Raw genomic sequence first — 22079 nt, forward strand, 5'->3', positions numbered from 1 at the left:
AATTCGTAAATACAGTAATTACAACATAACATTACTGCGTATTGAACTACTTTTTCTTTCAAATTTGTTGTATAACATGTTTTGGTGCTTAATTTTTAAAATCATAACCTAATTTGTTTAATGGGCTTTTCCTTAATCCCTCCTTATTATCCAACATATTCGCTTATCCAACATTCTGCCAGCCCGTTTACGTTGGATAAGTGAGACTCTACTGTATATTACTGCACTTTAGTTTAAATGTCCCCTCCACACCATCCCCCTCCATCAACCTGGTGGTTCATTTCATTTGGTTTTGTTTTTACTCATGTTATGGTTTTAATGAGTTTTTATTATCAATGTAACACATTGTTTTTATAATGTCAATTTTATTGTGTTTTATTTATTGTAATATGTCTTAACTGTTGTATTTGTTCTGTTAGCCGCCCCGAGTCCTTGTCAGGAGATGGTGGCAAGGTAGAAAAATAGTTACTTACCTGGTCAGGCTGAAACTGTCATTAGGTCCAAATCTGGCCAGCTGCAACTCTCATGGCCTCCGGTTCTGGTGCGGTGCCATAGATTGGCCCAGTCTTGCACTCCCATTAGCCTTAGATCTGGGTGGCTTTCAGAATACATGCTCTGTGGAGGTTCATTTTATAGGCATTCTGAAGTCACATCACTTGATAAAAGATGCACAATAATATTCACCAAGCTGAAGGGCAATGCAATTTTTTCTCCCTCAGGTGCTGACCACACCTGGCTGATTGAGGTCTCCTTGAGTGGCCTCTTGTCTTTGCAGCTGGATCTTTCCCACTCATTCTTCATCAACTGGTTTGCTTCTCTCATCTGCTCACAGCTTTGCTTTTGGGGGGACTTGCCCCTTGGGATTTATTAAGGCATTCTACAGCCTTCTCGCTTGATAAAAAAGGCACAATCATTCACCACACTGAAACATAAATCAGTAGTTTTTTCTTCCTCAGGTGCTCACATCTGGCTGATGGAGGTTGGACTCCCATGAGCCCTACACCTGGATCTCCTATCAGTCCAAAACCTGGTCAAACTGAAATTCCCATTATCCTCAGATCTTGCTGACTGCAACTCCCATCAGCCCCTGACCTGAAGTGCTGCGGCTCCCATCAGGTATTTGTAAATTGGCTTTTAACGTCTTTTACAGCTCACTTGAAACAAGCTGGGCCTCACTGTTTGCTTTGTATATCTGATCCAAAAGAACATCACATGTAAACACATTCTGCTGTTCAGAACACTAGTAAAATACTATTTGCACATGGATACTGAACCTGTTCGATGAAAAAAATGTGAATGTTACGTATGTTTTCCAAAGATGAAATATTGTAGATATAAATGGTTAAAAGTCTCCATATGTTTTCTGATTAGGGGCCGAGCTGTGGCGCAGCTGGCTAGTGACCAGCTGCTATAGATCACTACTGACCGAGAGGTCACGAGTTCGAAGCCCGGGTCGGGTTAAGCCTCCGACCATTAAAAAAAATAGCCCCGGCTTGCTGTTGACCTATGCAGCCCCGAAAGACAGTTAAATCTATCAAGTAGGGAAAATTTAGGTACGCTTTATGCGGGAGACTAATTTACAACACCATAAAACTGCCAGCAAAACACGAGGAAAAGAATGAGGAAGAACAGCTACCAGTGGACGGTGAAGCAACAGCTCCCCCTGTGGCCGGAATCGTGAAGCTGGAAAGATGTTAAATGCCTCTGTGTCTGTCTAAACTGAATGTTGTTTGTCTGTTGGCATTGAATGTTTGCCATATATGTGTTCATTGTAATCCGCCCTGAGTCCTCTTCGGAGTGAGAAGGGCGGAATATAAATACTGTAAATAAATACTATTAGGGGGGATCCCATTTTCTAGCAGTTTATGGAAGCCAGCAGTAGCAGCATCAATGCCTGCACCCCTGGGTCCCAAAATGGACTCGTAACAGGTGATCAAGACCAGGTGTTACATTGCCCACACTGGGCAAAGTATTCATATTATTCTGTTTTATATAAATGTGGCTTTTTCTGGAAACAAGGCTTGGTGAGAAAGCTTCAGTTGAGACCCTTTTTCCCCATGATAAGAACTCTTGCAGTAGTGAATTTCCCTTGAGAGATAGATTTTTTCCCACTTGCTGGTGTCTCATCCCCATTCTTAACTATGAGTTGCTTAAGACAGATGTTTGTAACTCAGGGTCTGCCTATATAGTCTATATATAATATGTGGCAGCCATTCATAAGGCTTCAGAGCAGAGGGAGAAAAGAGATGTCCCACTACCTTTTTGGTTCTTCTCATCTAATTTGCAGCTGTTCCATTAGATCAGGCATGGGCAAACTTTGGCCCTCGAGGTGTTTTGGACTGCAACTCCCACCATTCCTAACAGCCTCAGGCCCCTTCCTTTTCCCCCTCGGCCGCTTAAGCGGCCGAGGGGGAAAAGGAAAGGGCCTGAGGCTGTTAGGAATGGTGAGAGTTGCAGTCCAAAACACCTGGAGGACCCAAATTTGCCCATGCCTGCATTAGATAGTGTTTACATGTTACCTGATTGTGGTAAAAACTGTGACTTTAAAAACCTCTGCTTAAACTTGCTATTTTTCCTTTTCCCGATCCATGCTTTCTCCCTTGGGATACATCATTTTAACTTCTGAGAGCGCGACTTTATTATCATTGTTCTTTGTCAGCCACCATGAGAAGCTTTTCGGCTAAACAGTAGGATAAAACCACCCTTTCATAATTTATCCAACTCTGACTTGACACTAGTGAAATTTTCCTGTTCCCACAAATATTCTTAAGGAAATTTGGTTAGAATCCGAATCTTTGAACATCTCATCATCAGCGAAAACAAAATAGTCATTTTAAACTATCTGCTCTTGTCCGCACAGTAGCTTCCCATGCTTGTTGTTATCTCCTCCACAACAGTTGCAAATAACATCCTTTTTTCTTGACTCTGAATCATAAAACTACCTACTATTATCAGTGAAATGAAAATATTCCCTGTTTAAGCAGAGGTTTCAAGTAGTTTGATACAGTTTATTCTGATGTTCCATTTTTGTGCTTTTCAGGTTTAAAAAAAGCCAAGGAATAAGGGAAGGTACTTTTATTTAAATATTAGTAACACTGCATGACACACTTCAGTGGTATTTATGTAACAAAAAGAAAGAATGGCTGTGCACCTTACTTCAGACGTATTGTATTTTAAATACCCAAATGATTTGCATTCAGATTACATTTTCATTATACAAGCATTAAAGACGAATCCCAATAAGTACCTCAAATCTTCTCACATTACCATCTCCCCCACCTAAGCGATATTAGGTCCTGATTAAAGATTTCTCCAGGAAATTTGGGATTTCAAACAGGGCCAAGGAGAATGCCACATAATTCATTGGCAAAAGATGAAGAAAAAGAAGAAAACTACGAGGACCAAAGCAGCTGACAACTTCAGTGCATGGATTTAGCAGCAAGAAGGCAACTTACTTAGAGGAACCATGCTAGGAAAAAGTTAAAAGCAATGGAAAGCTCCAACTTAGTATTTAGTTATGAGGTTAACTGAAGCTACGTACCATGCGGATTAAACGCTTCGGTAGAGGGGAATGAAGTTATCTTGCTATATTCAAATCCGTATTTTTCCAGGTATGCACATGCCTTCATCCCCCGATTTAGCCCAAACGAGAATCAACACATACTGTGTATACCTAATGAACAAAAACAGCAGAACGGATCTAGGAATATAAGGCCTTAGCAATTTCTGGCAAGTCAAGACTCAATTTGAGCTTCAAATGTTAGACAAGAGAAGGAAGGTGAAACTGGGAGGCCAAATTGGTATTGTGACCCTTAGCGTTAATGGAAGCAGTCCGCTATTTCAACAATGCAGGTGTCATTATTTGTGTTCCAGGGATCATAAAGAACGAAGAAGGACCAATTTCATAAAGCAGATCATTGGGATTTGTTCTCTCACTCCATTATAGGGCAATAGTACATAAATAAGGTTACTTTTAGCCAAGGAAAATCCAAGAACCTTTTCCAATAGAGAAAATAGAGAAAATCAGTCATAGTTGCTCAGGCATTCCCCAAACTTTGAGCTCTTTTCCGAGAGACATTTAAATGAGAAATGCATGACTGTTAAAGGTAGGTTATTCCGAAACAACAGAAAACGCCTCGATCAAAATGGTCATTTCAAAAACTAAAGACATTCTTTACAACTTCATTAAGTCTGAGAAGAAACACACTAAACTACAGTAGCTAGATCCTCTAGTAAAGGAAGAGTTCAAAAGATTCCACATTACAATTTCTGAACTTCAAAAATACACATTTCTAGCCCCGAAATCTACTTATGTGACGTATCGAACATCCTGATCCTAAACTCCCACTCAGACTTCAAAATCCACTGAATCCAATGGAAATGATCTCTACAGAGCAGGCTTCCGACTGGGTGTCTTACAGAAACATAAGCAAATCTGTGTGATGCTCAAGCATAATAGTGCAAGTTCAGTGTAATTTTAACCAAGAGTCTTTCTCTTGCTACGTGAGAACAGCTATACGAAAGATATACACCAGGAATCTGGGGAGGGGTCAAATGGTACGGGGCATCGTGTTTTGGGGCATCCGAGTCCGTTTTAATAGGGTGTCTTGGCCGTCTTCTTCTTCTTCTGCTCCTCTCTCAGCTTCTGCTTCTTCCTCTTGCTGACTTCTTTGTGTCCTGAGGAGACATGGCTTGTAAAACATTGTTCATACAGTAGATTCCCCTTCATTAAAGCAGATGTATCCCACATTCTCCTAATGTGAGGCAGGTCAAAGGAAGCCTAGGCACGTTGCTTTAAGCACTGCTCTTCAACCTGCAGCCCTCCAGGTGTTCTGGGACTTCAGCTCCCAGAATTCTTGAATATTGCACAGCTAGTAGGCTGTTAGGAATTGTATGAGTTGAAGACCAAAACATATGGAGGGAAGAAGTTTGCCCACACCTGGGCTAGGGCTTCTGGAAGTTGGAAGGCTAAACAGCTGGAGAGCCGCAGGCTGAAGAGGCCTGCTTTAAGCAAATGTAAGTATCTCCCTTATCATTCATTCTTTTCTCAATTTCTGGTATACCACATTGGCTTCTCCACATGGAAGCCACTAATGCAAGACCTTTACAGCTACTAACTGTATTGAGGTTTCTAGCCTTCCTGTTAGAAAAGTCCTACCAACCATTTGGAGTACAGCTCTCTAAATATCACATCTAGCTCACAGAGATCCTCCATGGCATGTAGCTGTTTTTTAGTCTTGTCCTATGTCAGTGCAATATATTTTCAGCTACGTGGACTTTGTATGCTTTTGAGTACTCCTAGAACGCATATTTCTGCTTCTGTTAGATCTCGGATCTCAGAAGCTATTACCCATGGATTTGCTCCCTCCTTTCATCTGTGAGCTACTCGGTCCTAGTTCAGGGCACGGCTGCAAATGATTTATGGAAATTTGAAAACATTTGTTTAAAAACTCTTCTCTGGTTAATTCAATTTAACTGTTACTACCAGTTTTATTAAAGCTCCCTTAAGATGGTCACCCACACACTCTTTGATTCCTAAAAAGTATCCCTTTGAAGTTGTTAAGGAAGTATTTCCAGGATTACTTCAAGCCATTCTGAATTACCCCCTTTTCCAATAAAATGACTAAAACATCAGACACAAGCATCTCTCTGTACATGCATGTGCACAAAATAGCTGTATGTGAGATACCTTTAAATGGTCCTAAACAGTATTTGTTATTGTATAATACAGTACATATATGCTGCAAATGTAGTGCATGGTATAAGTCTTTTAAGCAATTACATTCCAAGCACTATGTGTCCAGACTGAACTGGATGTCAGGTTAACCTATAACTCATGTGCTATAGCATATTCATAGCAGTTTAAGCTGAACCCAGTTTTGTGACAATCAAAAGCCAAGACTTCATTTGGGGGAAACAACTGTACTTGCAAAGTTATTCCTTTTTCCTGTAGAGATTGCATACAGCTACTCCTTACTACATGCCATCAAGCATTTTGTTTTCTTGCATTCAAGAGTGAAACAATCTTCTATGTTTTGGAAGTGATAATTTAAGTTTTGGTCCCCTAAAAAATAAAGAAGCTGTTCAAGTCATTCCTTCAGGATTCTAGCCACCCAATTCTGTCAGTCACCCAATAAGGGAAGCCAATTTGTAAGGTAGTACATTTATCATAGGTAGAATGTCAGCCATCACAGCTACAGCTGTCACTAAATAAGATGTGATGCTATTAGGAGGCTCCAGGGATCGAATGATAGAGCAAAACCTCTAAATCATGGTTCAAAAGGATAATCGGGATTCAAGAGCTTTCTAAAGTAGGTCACCCAAACTACTAGCAGAGATAACAATGTAATAACAGTTGCTCCGCTGGAAGTGAAAGTTCGTCCTCATAAGGAAGGCAAAACTTCACTGATATTTGTCTCAGTGAAGGGTGAGGAACCCACCTGGGCAAGCAGCACTGGAGGTCTGTGCCATGAAGATAGAATATATGTAATGCTACCTCATATGGAATCAGACCATCAGTTCATCTTGGCCAACACTGGCTATTAGTGTTATATAAATCTTTCCTGACAGGTGTTTTACCTGAATAGGCCAGGCATTGAATCCCGATCTCTGGATCAGACCTGCACAACTTGTGGCCTTCCAGGTGTTTGGGTCTCCAATTCCTAGAAGCCCTAGTCAGCTTGTTCAATGTTCAGGAATTCTGGGAGCTGAAGTCCAAAACACCTGAAGGGCCACAGGTTGTGCAGGCCTTTTCTGGATGTAAGGGAGATGTCCTCACCCCATTTTCAGAACTAGTATCTCCAGAAAAGCTGACTTCACTGTCTTCATCCATTCTTCTTTTCCAAATATTGGTAGCTTTCTTAACTGAAAGTAATCTCTATCATACAAAGTGATACTTACCTGAGAAAGCAAAATCCTTAAGGATTCAAGAATCTAAATGATCAAACATTAAGATTTTTGAAGCCGTAGTTGATGGCCCGTGAGCTCTTTTAAAAGGAAATAGACAACTTATGACCCGCCAGATTTTGTTTGTTTACTCCACAAATCAGCCCTCTCCAATATCTGTACTGGCCCAGGGCTGATGTGACTAACAACACCCAAAGCACCATAAGTTACTCATTCCTACTTTAAAAGACAGAATTTATAACATTAAGGGATCCCTTTGTCATGACCTTGCTGTTAGAATATGAACACAGTTATATAAACACTATCGGCTTGTTTCTCCGTAGCCATAGTAAGGACGTGATTCCCATTTATCCTGTTGTCACATGCACTCTCTTGGCTCACGTTCTAATGATTTCTCTAGTGTTTAAAAAAGAGGTGCACTAGGCTGTGGGGCAAATTTTGACAACTACTTTTTAAGTTGCTGAGCAAAAAGCACATGCTGGCAGGGGGCTCCTGATAGCTGTATCCCCCAAATATCCCATTTCCAAGTTCTGGGTCTGTGTAGTATCAAAAGTCAAGAGGAAAGCATGAATTAGAGGACTGATGGCCTCCACAAATATAAAGAGCTACCAGAAGGAAATAGGCAGAAGTTTGAAGGACCCAATACAACTTATGGACCAGCTATTTACACAAGGGGCTCTCAAATTTAATTTGAACTAAATGGGTTTCCTCTTACTTATTTTGGCATTTGTAAATTTGAAGATCGCCATCCTTTGCTCTAGCCTCCCTGGGTCACAGGGGCTGGCAGGAGCAGTGAAAGTTCATTCCACCTCTGTATATACACAGTCTCCCCTCCCTACAGATTAAAATTTCAATACTCAGATTGCACAACACCATAAACACAGAGACCGAACAAGATGCATGAAGCCAGGAGTGACTGCAGATAAGGAATGATCAAAGGAGGAACATGTGAGATAGCAGTTCAGTCCTATGTGAGAGGGAAAGACCAGACATGCATGCTCCCCTTCCTATGATAGAGACATATAAGCACCAAAACGCTGTTTTGTTTGCAGCACCTTCTGGTTTTATGCAACGCATTTATCAAGTCTGGCTTCTCAGGAATACCTGTTGTCTATATTTATACTGTGGGTTGGATCCAAAGATACCTTCCTTTAGATCAAAGTAGTCTTTTCTCTTTCCATTAAAGAAATTGCTTTTGGATTCAACCCACTCTATATTTATAGATTCCCACGCACCATAATGATGTGTGAAATGTCCCTCATATTCTGCTCAGTTTGAATTATTGTTGCTTGCTGAACTGGGAAACATAATAATTTTGGTACTTTCTCCAGCTTCTCAAACAGTTGTGGAAACAGAGAAGGCAGGGAATAAAAGCCAGGCGTAAGAAATATGAAAGTGTTTTTTAAAAAACACACACAAAATGTTTTCAAAGAAGTATCCTAGGTTGTACTATGAAGAAAACAGATTCAGACAAGCACTAAGTACCACAATTTCCCATTTTAGCATGCACATGAAACAAACCAGATCGGCAACCTACTGTACTTGCCTTTTCAATGGGGGCAGCCAGTAAAACAAAAATGAGTGTAAATAATGGATTATTTATGTTAAGGTGCTTGTTAATATTGGATATCAAAGGGAGAGGGGATTTTGCAGCATTAATCTGCATATTAGACGCTTTAGATCTGGCACTGATTGAAACGAATGAAAAATGTGGAGTGGGCTGCTTGCTCCCAGTCTTCAGCTAAGTTGCTGGTATTTTCAAAAGAAAATGGAAGGGCATGTTGTCAGCATTGGTGGAGAGGACTCCATCAGATCTCAGCACTAAATACTCTAAGCTAGTAGGGCAAGGTCAATAAATAAATCCAATGGGGCTACTAGAAATTTGCTTGAATAATGGAATCCAGAACAAGGAAAAGGAAGCAAGACATCATCAATTAAAGAAAGTACTGCAATCTGCAGTAGGTTTGGTGACCTTTTGGGCATAAGGCATGGATTTTATTCCGACAGCTTCTGAAGCTGGGAGGGTGAAGTCCCCCAGAGAACTCTGAAGCTAGTTTAAATGCAGAGAGAAAAGAGAAGCGTGCGAAATGCTAGCGTCAAATCAGAACGCAGCACCATGATCTCATTCGGCTCTTTGTCTTAGGCTTTTGGCTAACTGGTGTATCTCTTTTTTCTACTGGTGCTTGCTTTACCACTGTCACCTTCTCTTTGACATTTTCCTGGTTCTTTACCAGTTCCTTCTTTTCTACTGTCTCCTTCTCTTTGACATTTTTCTGGTTCTTTACCAGTTCCTTCTTTTCTACTGGCTCCTCATTCACCCGCTTGTGCACACCTGAGGAATAATGGGGACTCTCCCAGCCGGTCATAACCAAGTCATCGTCCTCATCACTATTACAGTGGAAGACATGCTTGGGATAGGCAGTAGGCTTCAGGGACTTTGGAGAGCGGACACTAGTAGGCTGGAAAGGCAAGGCATTCTGTCCTCTGCGTCTGCATTCCTCTGCAAAAGCTTCATCGTCAGCTACACCTGAAGAGGGGAAAAAGCAGACTATTCAAGAAAGAAACGAGTGGATAACTCAAGCTTCACGTTCAATGGAAAAGTGAAAAGTCAGAAGCAACCAAGTCTGTAAACCAATCTTAGTTGTTGTTTTGGGCAAGTCACTTAAGCTCTTGATTTCTCCATTTCTCCATATGTAACATGTCAGTAGGTTCTCCATTTTATGGGCATATCTGTGTCTTCCTGTATCAACAAACAACTACATCTTCAGAACTACATTGCTACCTACTATAGTGAGCTAAGAAAAACAGCTACTAATCTACATATAAATCAAGTCAAAAGCAGCACAATCTGCATAAAGGAACTACCATGTCCTCCATTTTCAAGGAATTTATACAAGTGCGTGCTTGCTCTTCCATTTAGGTCATATTTGAGCAGAAACAGGTATGACATTTCATATGTTCCACAGTCTGAATAATATACTGGAAGCATCAAGTTTCTGCAAGAATTCCTCAGGGAAATTCTGCCACACAAAGTTCACAGCAAGATTTGATCAACTGACCTACCGTCTTGAATGTCAAGAACCATATCAACAAATCAGTCATTTAATTGTTGAGCTAACTGCAGGCTCCTAAAGAACGCAATTAACAGGAGACAGCAAAAGTACTTTGGTAATATTGAAGAGCTAACTATGGTGCAAAAGAAAATATGATGATTGTTAAGAGTAAAGATTAATAAGGAAAGCATGCAATGGGAAAACCAGATTTGCTGGACACAAGTCATGAGGCTGCCCTGGAGACTAGGACGCAATGGAACAAGGGCTTCAAACTACAGGAAAGGAGATTCCACCTGAACATTAGGAAGAACTTTCTCACTGTAAGAGCTCTTCAGCAGTGGAACTCTCTGCCCGGAGTGTGGTGGAGGCTCCTTCTTTGGAGGCTTTTAAGTAGAGGCTGGATGGCCATCTGTCAGGGGTGCTCTGAATGCAATTTTCCTGCTTCTTGGCAGGGGGTTGGACTGGTTGGCCCATGAGGTCTCTCCCAACTCTATGATTCTATGAGGCAACATGGTAAGTTGGATGCTGCATGCTTTATGTAGGAAACATAAGCTTCCATTTATAAATCCCTATATATTCAGATTTTTAGTTGCAAAGAATAAAGGAAGTGTGCAGGCAATACTTAGTAGTGAGGAAAATGCTTTTGATTTTCTTCCAAAAACCAGTTACAAGATGTGATTGTGCACTGCAGGAACATAAAAACTGGTGGGAGGCAGTAGCCCTCTAAATGAGGATATCGCACCCAAAGTGATGAGTAAGACTGAAATCCTGAAATAACTGCTATCTCAGTACATTCCTGTCATTCAGTAAACTAGCAGAGGCAAGCAACTTTGAGAGCAGAAGTGAAAAATGATTATTCATGCAGGCATGATAAAAACCAGATTTCTAATAGGTGTGTTCAAAGTTCCTTCTGTGAAGGAGTGCAAAAATCTGAAGAACAAAAGCAAATAAAAGCACTCCTGCACTCCTTTCTTAACCAAGTTCCAATTTTAAAGATGCCATTAAGATTGATATCAACAAAGAGAATTACATAAACTCACCAAATTCATGTCTGAATGCAAATTTGAAGAGCTTCTGTGTTCAGTGGACACATATCCAGGAGTAAGCAACAACCCAAGTTTCAAGGGCCTTTAACAGATCTCAGAGGAAGATAATGGGTAAGTTTTCCAAAACCCTGAGGGTTAGGGGGGTTGCAAAATGGCTTTGAGGGAAACTCATGTTTTAACTGTACTGAACAGCATTATATGAGTCTACACTGACCATATAATGCAGTTTGAAACTGCATTATATAGCAGTGTAGATGGGGCTTATATATTTCAAGATCCAACCAGAAATTTCCCTTGTGTGAGATGCCAAACATCAAATAAATAATTGGGCCTAAATTTTCCCATAGCTCCAAGATAGCAGGACACCACGAATTATAAACAAAATAAACTCAAGAGGTTACTACTATTAGGTATAAAATTAGCAAGGGACAAGCCATAAGATTAAAGAACATGAAGATTGCCCTGAACACAAGTGCCTCCACTTGAATGACAACTCTAGTTTTTATGTGTGAATCCTATAAAACTTTACCAAGAGATAAACATCAAAAGAAAATGAAAGAGGCATTGGAACTTCTTACACATTGTTAATTATGTTTAATGGATAGTTATTAAGCATGGTGTCATCCAAGGTGGTGCTCATTCTGTGCATGTTTTCCCAATTGGTTCATGCATGAGTTGGTTAGAATGACAAGAAGACTTAACACAATTCATGACTGGGAAGTATTGCAGGGAAGAGCACTGTGAACCGGCATTAAGAGGCAGCTCAATGGGATGAGGAGTCCATAGTACTACTACCTATAGAAAGCCTTCTAGAATACATTCACACCACAGCATGAGGAGAGATGGCATCTTAAAGCACTGATATGCAAAATTGGTGCATGCTAGCTCAAAACTATGTTCAGGATCTGAGATATAGCTTGAATCATTAAGCCACCTTCCTTCACCCTGTTTGTTAGTTATGGAAATAATACATCCACTAAACAAGGATGACCAGAGACAATGGGGCCCTTTCCAAGAGAATTTTTCCACAGTACAAAACATGAACACGGGGCTCAAATGAATTTTAAGAATGGCTTGTATTTCTTGCTCCGCTGCCCAAGACTTCCTAAAAAGGAGCAAAGGCGAAGGTCACTGTGAGAAAATTCTCCCTTTTAGTTTCCTAGGATGGAACAACTTGATCTGCTATTTCTTTCTCAACCTTAATTTATGAGAGTGTTTCTTAATCTTTGGCCTCCAGATAGTTTAGACTTCCACTCACAGAAAATCTAGGCATTATGGCCAGTATGCTAAAGGTGCCAGATCCTGTCTGATTTTGGAAGTTAAGCAGGGTCAGTCCTGGTGTTCATGCCTCGACGGGAAACCACTAATGAAGACCAGGTGCTACATGCTAGCTTTCAGAGGAAGGAATTCGCAAAACAACTTCTTACTGTTTTTTGCCTAGGAAAACCCTATAAAAATCCCTTTAAAGACTCACCTCTTAGGTTTTCCCTGACTGTGTTGCCTAGTCTGAAATTTGTATTGTGAACTTTTGTCTTTAAATGTTAAAATCTTTTAATTTTAACAATTTTGGTATTTTTATGGGTTTTGTATACTGCTTTGACATTTTTTTCTGTTAATTTGATTGACTATTGATGCAATCGGTTTATATATTAATTCACTGACTTGACCAAGAAATATTTACGTTAGTTGTTTAGATGGTTCAAGAAGTCCTTGTCTTAAAGAAAGAAAATACACAATAAATGTCATTCTTTATTAGTTTGTGGATTACAATGTGTTGCAATGTAAGCCCATCATGATCGGTCAAGTCATTGTGCTGTAATCCTAAACAAAAGTGGGAATTCAGGGGATTTCCGCTTGCTTAGAAAATTAAGCAAGATAGGTGCAAAGATCATTCTGGCAGGGAACTGTTGCTTCTATATACCATGCTAGCCAATTTTAGATTCTAAAAACAGGTCCTAGGACAAACCAAGTCTGAACTCTTTCAAGGAGAGTTGTTATAATTTGACTGTATCATAAGACAGCATTACTCATTAGAAAAGACAAATGTTTGAGGCAAAAGAAAAAGGAGTACATTATAGGTGGATGTAGACTTAAAGAAATCATAACCCTAAGTGTGCCAGATTCAAGGCTGCTGATTGCAGGATATCATGGAGGTCTCTTATTTATAGGGTTACCATTAACTGAAGCTAATTTGACAGCAACTAGCAATGACAAATGTGTGACCAAAAATTGTACAAAGATATGGTTATTCCTATTGTATAAAGTGTGGAACTGGAATAGTCGCAGGATCCGTGTTTCATGGAGAAAGAAACCAAACCTTATTCTATTCCCAATGGCGCTGGAACACTAGATTATGTCAGATTTCTCCAACCTCATGCATTTTCTGTGTGTTGTCATCCCTAAGCAAGAGTAATAGCCAGGCTGGTCAGAGATGATGAGATTTGCAGTCCAATACAGCTGGAGGGAAATCTGCTCTAAGTGAAGATGACACCAATACTGCACTTTTTGTACCCATCCCCAGGAGGAGCAGCCAACTAAGCTGAAGAGGGACAGAGCAACACAGCCGTCATCTTTCTCTTAATGCCTAGATGCCTAATGCTGCCTGAGGGCCAGAGCTGCAGAAGCATTTGCAAGGTATTTTACTCAGGATAATTTACTGAAATTTATATTAAACAAAAGTTAGTGCTACCAAAGGTGTGCCCTTAAGTTTTTAATTCATATTTTATGAAGCAGCCTAAATCACCGAAGTGAATTGTAATATTTTGTAGAATCACAAGAATGTGAATTAGCTTGGTGTTCTATTCCATTGCAGCATGAAAAGCAAACACACAAGCGCAAAATCCAAATCTCCTTATGTTATTCTGTTTGAACACAATCCTCTTATCTTGAGAAGTAGGCATAATGTGTGTGTATGTGCAGAAGAGGGTTTTTAAAAATGAAATATATATTCCAGCCGGTAGAGAGCAGTAGTGTACAATGAGAAAGACCAACAGTGAAGCCATCTTTCAACACTTTAATAGGAACATAGGGGTTTTTTTAAGGTATGTCTAATAAAAGGATAAAAGGAGTGTTGACACGGCAGTACAATTGCTGAGGATGCCACTTTCAATACTATTGGGAATCCTCCACTCTCATAAGCAAAACTGTGTACACATAAATTCTACTTTATATACTTTTGAAAGCCCAAAAGGCAGTTAGCAACCTATCTTTATTTTGTAATAAAGTGTGTCCTCGAAGGGCAATCAAAACAGGTATATGTTAAGAGGGCTGTTTCAGCACCAACATTGCCATCAATGGCCCCATGGTGGATGGCATGAAGAAAGGACTTCATCTATCATAGATCTATCAGTGGACACTACAGTTTATGGTCATATGAAATCTCCACATTATGCACCTGTGGCTTCTTGATATTGAGAAAGGCTACTAGACAAATGAAACAACTGTCATCAGCTCCACTTCTGATTTGTTTCATATCATTGCTGAAGACAAAGAATGTGGGACTAGATGCCTCTTGCTCCAAGGAGCATATGCTATCCTCATGTTCTATCCAAGTGCTAATACTTCTCAAATGATGACACCAAAGTGGATCAAGTCTGTAGTTAACACATATAAGCCAATAAAGTTGTCTTGGGTAAATGTATCTCTTACAGTCTGTATCTGTAAAATGTTTACTATGGATGTTAAGGCTATAAAAACTGTGCATGCTTGGCATGATAGAGAACAGACTTCCCTTTCTAAATGGAAGCAAGCCACAAAACGAGGAAATCTTGATGTGTATGTTTGGTTTTAATGCACAAATACTGCAGTATGCTAATGGTATCCTATGCCTCTTTGGACATAAGCCTGATGTAATCAACATCGTACAGGATCAAGTCTGGAATCCATTTCACAAAACAGATGCTACTTATTTCTCTGTGTGTATACTAACGGCTTACAGAGAAGATATTATCCAACTGCCAAGCTCACACTCCCTGGATTATTTTTAGCACAGGCAGGAACTGACTTTCAAAACAGAGTTCCCGTCAACATTACTCGGAGAGCGGTAGCTTCGTGTAGTTTGGTGTCACTAAAATAATGAATTTTAGAACTACGTTTGCTTCAAGCTTCTCACAAGGCATTTCCCAAGTTAAGAAAGAGGGTGTACTTTGGCAAAGCAGGACTGAGCTTGCAAATCTTAGGGTGAAACAGCAATAAACCTATTCCCGCATAAGTCATGACGGAAGCAAGAGATCATCAGGGGTGTGTGTGGAGGGTTTGACATTTTCACAAGGTGGCACACAGCTTCCTCAACCACACCTTGACCTGAGGCTGCACCTCAATGGCTGGTGGTAATGTGTGTGTGAAAGGCGTGGTTGCTTAGTCTACACTGGGTTATGGTTTCAAAATTAATGTGCACCCAATGGGAAACAGATCTACTTTCATTTGTATAAAAAGCATGTTTGATGTGTTATCATTTCAAAGGCAGGAGTACAGCAGTTATTTTGATTTTCAAGAATACAGGACTAATGTAGAAATGCTACCATACAGGTAACTTACAATGCTTTCAATTTACAAAACCAGTCCTGACTGCTCTGTTGTTTCCCTCATTGCTACATTAAGACTTCACAGCAGATATCAGTACAACTGAAAAAACCTGCTGTGATGTTTTGAAAATGGACTTTCAAATGCATATGCTGGATTTTGTGAACCTATGCCACGGACTTCACCAGAAGTACAAATCAATAAAAAGATAGCTAATACCACTTCCCGCAAAACACTTTTCACACACCTCACTGCAACATTCCCAGCTATAGTTTAGCTAATGATCCTGTTTCTCCTCCATAAAATCCAAGATAAGGTACAATGAATTGACATATTCGGGAACTGATTAGCCTTCAGCTAGTAGCATGCTTCATGTTAGTCCAATAGAAACTGTCATATTATGGCCCACAACCAACATAGCTTTGTCAAACTAATGGATGTAACTCAGAAAAAATGGCATGACTGAAACCTATGGGCTAGAGAAGATTTGCTTCCAGCAATAATTCAGAACAAGTGACCATCAGAGAAGGAAAACACTGGACAGAATGGTCACAAGTATGAAAAATATCCACAGAGGAAACACACATCTAAGCATAGAGAATCATGTTAAATGAAAGCTACTACATAACAAGAAGCCAAAGCTCCAAGTATTAAAAACTGCCAATGCTTCCACGTTCTTGCCCACAGTTTATGTAGGTCACAGCCTGTACTAAGACACAGTCTGTGCCTCCAAATCATGATGTTCTGTGCCATGGGCCTCATTTTTGGAGCCAACTATAGCAACATGCATTCCTAAATCATGGGATGTGATCAGCTGTTTAAATATAGTTAGGGATTTAGGAGCACACAGTGTTTATTAAGATGGGAGGTAATTGGGGGAAACCTACTTCTTACGTTAAGTGCTAAAGCAGTAGTCAGTCCCATAAACAGCCGTTCCCAAATGTTATGCTTCAGCATTGCTTTTGGCTGAATGAGGGATAGACTTTAAGGACTGTGTGTTGCGGGATTTCCTTTTCAGTATCTTTCATGAACACAAATTATAAAAATCCTGGATATGCTATAAATGTAGGATGGGCAAGATCCAGAACAGATAAGATTGCCAAATCTTAAACCTTGCTGATGCATGCCAACCAAAGTAGACCCTGGCTTGGTTTCGTTCCCAGATATTCTGGTTTTGCTTTTTCTGTTTTATTTCCACTCATATCAGTGGTCCCAGCTTCAGGTGCGACAGAAAGAAAATGACAGGGAAGGGTTTTGACAAAAACTGTCAGCCTTAAGACCAGAGCAGAGAAAGCAACCTTTTTCTCTACAAGAAATCTTTTGCCTCTTTGCTTCACATTATTGTTTGCCCCCTCCACCTCCAGCTACTCTCAGTTTTCAATGTAAGACTACCCGTAGAGTCTATAATACAGCCAGCTGCATTGTTTGTTCGAACACTTCTGAATATTACTATTTCTCTCTAGCTAATGTTTGAAATTCCAAGAAAACTCACAACTTGCTGCAAGCCCAAATAAGGCAAAGTTATAAAAATCCATTTCCTTTTTTAAAAAAGAAAGCTCCACTGCCAATAAATCGCTATAATTCATGGTATTATTTTTACAAGCACGTCAGTCTACATATGTCATGCTAACCAAATAGCATTCCAGCATTTAAGATTCTGTGAAAAATCATCATTTTACAATTTCCTAACAAAAACATGCTGACAGGAGGATGAAATCATCCAGTAATCAGTTATGGAATGAGAGAGCAGCTGCTGAGTCAGTGCCATTTAAACTGTATTTTTAAAAGCCAGGGAAGCGGGCTGGGATGCAAATTTAGTGCATAATTGTAAATATGCTTCATCAGAAGCCCTATTGAGCTGCTGCCTTAATTATTATATATAACATGTAAACAAGTTTCTTGAGTTTATACTAGGGTTTCATGAGAGGTTCCTAAGGGCTCTGTGAGAGATCATGATTGGAAAAAAGAAACCATTTTGAGTTACAGATATAAGCCACAGCGCAAAGGGTACTAAATTTATATAGGGTACAGGGATTGTAGGCTATATATCAGAAAAGGGAACTCATAAACTACCTTTGAGTACTCCTTGTCTACAAAAGTACTATGAAATACATGGGGTTGTGATGTAAATAATCAGATTACTTGAATTTCACAGCATTTTTAAAACACACAAACAGGTTAGTAGGCAACACACACACACACACACACACAAGTTTAAAGAAGCCTAATTCCATTGGAGTGTTGACAAGTGATACCAATACAAACTAAGCATGATTGTGGACACAAAAGAGAGATGTGTGGGTTGTGTTTCCAATTTATGTATCCATCACACCTGGGATTTCTGTCTTTTTTTTTAAAGTTCAGCACTCCAATACCTTTTTATACGTTTTCCAGATACTTACAGTAACTGCAACTCATTCTATTCCCATTTGCATTTCTACACAGTAATTAAAACTCTTAAATTCTATGTTCATTAGATGAAAAATATTCATATTACTTACTGAAGATGTCAAAGATCTAACATACTAACTTTCAATGCTATCTAAAGTTTAATTTTATTTTCATTTTTAATTGATTACTTAGGTTGTTGTATCCCTTCCATTATGTCCCAACTGTTTATTTGCATAATAAATTAAAAAGTTGTGTTGAAATGATCAAAAGTCACCCAAAGAGTTCCAGGCTGCCAGGTCCCATTTTTGCTTGTTTGTAGGGTTCAAGAACTCTGAAATAAGGGCTGGGGAAATGTCAGACTGGATGATAGATGCCAGTGATAATCCGAAGACAGCATGCAGACAACAAAAGAACAACATCATGTGATAAGAGAAATAAAGGTGAGACACGCAACCAAGAAAATTGTGGATGGTTAAGGGGCCAAGCAAGATGAAAAAATGCATTAGTCTCTGTGCCAGATGGGAATAGTTGATACTTTGGGGCAATTATTTCCTGGCATGACAAATCTTGTTGACCTCACTCTTCCTTCTCTGTGACTTCTAATCTATTTTTATGTAAGTTCACTGTGTTCCAAATATGCCTGCGCAACACTGGGAAGATAAACTGGGAAATTCCCATTCTTCCCATAGTGTTTCACTCCTCATGAGAAATGTGGTTTTGAAAGAGTGATTCTAAAAATTGCTTTGATTAATTACTATTATTATAGGACTATATCATTATTATAGTACAACAGTTAATGAGGAGCAGTAGGTCATAGTTACAAAAACTAGGTACCAGTTCATGGCAACAATAAATCTCCCAGAGCCAGCCAAAGAGGAGTGGCCTCCGCCTGCATAGATATCCTTTCAGACCATCTTAACCAGGGGTCCCCAAACTAAGGCCCGGGGGCCAGATGCGGCCCATCGAAGCCATTTATCCGGCCCCCACGGCACAAGGGCAGAAGGGGGTTGGGCTAAATGACCCAAGGGGTCTCTTCTTCTCTTCCAACCCTTATTATTATTATTATTATTATTATTATTGTTATTATTATTATTATTATTATTAACATTGAGGCTGAGTGGCCATCTGTTAGGGGTGCTTTGCTTGTGCTTTTGGTGCGCAAAGGCAGAAGGGGATTGGACTAAATGGCCCAAGGGGTCTCTTCCAACCCTCTTTATATGGTGATGATGATGATTATTATTATTATTAACATTAACATTGAGGCTGGGTGGCCATCTGTCAGGGGTTCTTTGCTTGTGCTTTTGGTGCACAAAGGCAGAAGGGGGTTGGACTAAATGGCCCTAAGGTTCTCTTCCAACCCTTATTATTATTATTATTATTATTATTATTATTATTATTATTAGTAGTAGTAGTAGTAGTAGTAGTAGTAGTAGTAATTATTAACATTGAGGCTGGGTGGCCATCTGTCAGGGGTGCTTTGCTTGTGCTTTCGGTGCACAAAGGCAGAAGGGGGTTGGACTCAATGGCCCAAAGTGTCTCTTCCAACCCTTTTGTTGTTGTTGTTATTATTATTATTATTGCTTGGTGGCCAACTATAGACCGGCCCTCCAACGGTCAGAAGGATTGTGAACTGGCCCACTGTTTAAAAAGTTTGGGGACCCCTGATCTTAACTGACACTGACAAAAGCAACATCTCAGCAAAATGTAGGTCTATGACATGTTATTTTTTCTTCTTCTCCTATATGATTTTCAAGCCCGTTGCCTGATGAAGAAGCCAGTGGAGCTTTGAAAGCATGCATGATGTATGCTTGGTTGACCTAATAATGGTATTGTTTGGTTGCTGCAGGTTTTCCGGGCTGTATGGCCATGTTCCAGAAGCATTCTCTCCTGATGTTTCACAGGCAGGCATCCTCAGAGGTTGTGATGTTTGTTGGAAACTAGGCAAGTGGGGTTATTTTGAATTGGTATTGTTGTTTTGTAGATTTTAGTAAGATTTTAGTAAGAGTTGCCCCTTTAATACCCAACATTTCAGCTCTCCGTAGGATGGCCTTTCTGATCATTCTCCTGTAGCACTCTGTTATAGACCTCTATTTTTAGAAGGTTTCATCTGGCAAGGCTACACCTCAAACTATTTTTAAAACCAAGATAACCCTGGCAAACTGCAAAGGATTCTTCAACAGTCAAACAAAAGCACTGCAGGAACAATGGCGATACCCCTTCATTGTTTCTGAAGAGCTTTTGTTTGTCTGTTGAAGAATCCTCCAGTTTGTCCTTCACATGTCAAAGGTCACTGTCTGAACACAGCAAGTTTTGTTTCAATTCGTCTATCTTAACGCAGTTTTTTTCAGATGCTGAAATGATTGCAACAACACAAAGGAAACAAAGTATAGAGTCTGTCAATTTAGGAATTAATGTATTCTTGAGGCTCTGTACTATCTAATGTCATGGTGCATGACCTGTATAGAATGTAGCCTTGTACTCTATTCTCTCACCATGTGTCAGCTGTATACTCTACCAGGCTATGACTGTAGAAAACCTCTGAGAATCCTAGTTTAGGGATCCAGAAGGTGCCTGGTGTGGTAAGGAATGGACCACGGTAAGGTTAGGTAGGAACCTCCCTACTGGACCAAGACCAAAAAATGTCCTTGCACTTTAGACACTTAAAAAGGCACTGTCCAGAACATCTCTGCACAGCCCTGATGAGCCACTCAATGGGGTTAGAGTCGTAATATGTTTATCTGCCTTCCCTTGTCCTCACCCCACCTCACAAGCCTTGGCACACAGCAGTTGCCTGAGCTCCAATTAACTTTCTTTCTGCCAAGACATATAATGAGAACAGATTCCTCAGTCTTGTGACAAAGCAGTGAACATCTAAGTCAGTGGTTTTTAACCTCCATCTCTCCAAATGTTTCGGACTACAAACACGCAGCATCCTTCACCATTACTGATTGCTGGTATTGATTTCTGGGAGCTGAAGCCCAAAACAGCTGGGAGGCCACAAAATGGCAACTACTCCTCTGAGTAGTAAAACAAAAAAGTCATAACCAAACAAATTGAATATCTCAACATTCATGCAGGGGGTCCCTCCACACTCGGTATGTCAAGAGTATAATAAATAGGATATCAATTGATCAGGTAGGACATGACACCAACAGCTTGCTGACCCTACACTTTAGTTCAGGCAATTATGATTGTACTTCAGCCAGCAGTAGTTGCCTGAGCAAAAGTGTAGGATCAGCAACCTTTCCCAAAATGGGAATCTGGTACTATTCAGAGCAAAATCTGCAAGCCAGATTTTTCTACACCTACATGCTCAATGCACAAGCCATAAGAAATCCACTGATCTCTCATTTTCTGCTCGCCCATTTGTAAAATGGCAATGACAATGTGGCCTGCCATCTGTTGCAGGATTACTAGAGGGATGATGTTTACAAAAGGCTTTGAACACTTGGAATGTATGGTATAAATGCTCCCTGTTATCAGCAGTAAGCCGGTCTGAGAAACACTGCCTTTTATGTGAATCTCTGTGTTATGTTTAATTGTTTGCATTATTGGTATTTGGCACTCAAAGGAGTACTCAGTGCCATGCCAAGGTGCCCAAACATGTTTTCTATGTTTACTCTGCAGATTGCAAAGTCTAGTGGTTAGGAATTCGTAGTTTTGCAAAAGCTCATGCAAATTCCAAAAACACCTATGTTGAAACATCAAGGCCACAAGTACCATTTGTATTGTGCAACAGAAATTCTTCAATTATTTTAGAAGAAAGATTGGTTTCTCAAGAAAACACAGATAAGATCATACTCAAACGGGAGGGGGGAGAAATACAAGGTGGGAAAACGGCACTGAGCCCTTTCAAAACTGAAAATGTTTACAGCACAAAAGGAAAAATTTAAGTGAGAGAAACAGTATCAATCCTTTTGATTCCTTTTATCACTATAACAAGCCTTGCCAGCATCTGGCAAAGACTATGAAAAACAGAACTCACAGATCCAGTTCAAATTGATGTCTATAGAACTACAAAAAGATAAAGCAATATCCAGCCTATTGACCAAAACCAGAAGACAAGGCCTACCCCTGTAACATGCCAGTTTCTCTTTCTATGCCCACTCCTCACTGAAAGGTTTATAGATGTACATCAATAGAGTTGGTGCCTCCATTTGCA

At 39.9% G+C, this 22079-nt stretch overlaps 1 protein-coding gene across 2 annotated transcripts in view; it reads right to left on the reverse strand.

Moving 5' to 3' along the window:
* Positions 1–3060: 3060 nt before the first annotated feature.
* dnajb6 (DnaJ heat shock protein family (Hsp40) member B6) overlaps positions 3061–22079 on the reverse strand; it is a 60874-nt gene continuing 41855 nt past the window's right edge. For both annotated transcript variants that reach the window (XM_008112289.3, XM_003221931.4), the window contains exons 9-10: positions 9239–9433; positions 3061–4677 (exon numbers count right to left, since the gene is read on the reverse strand). In XM_008112289.3, the coding sequence (XP_008110496.1) occupies positions 4595–4677; positions 9239–9433 (278 nt within the window). In that variant the 3' untranslated portion in view covers positions 3061–4594. The remainder of the gene's footprint in view (positions 4678–9238; positions 9434–22079) is intronic.

The sequence above is a fragment of the Anolis carolinensis genome, chromosome 6 (assembly GCF_035594765.1).
Source record: "Anolis carolinensis isolate JA03-04 chromosome 6, rAnoCar3.1.pri, whole genome shotgun sequence".
NCBI classification, from domain to species: Eukaryota; Metazoa; Chordata; class Lepidosauria; order Squamata; family Dactyloidae; genus Anolis; species Anolis carolinensis.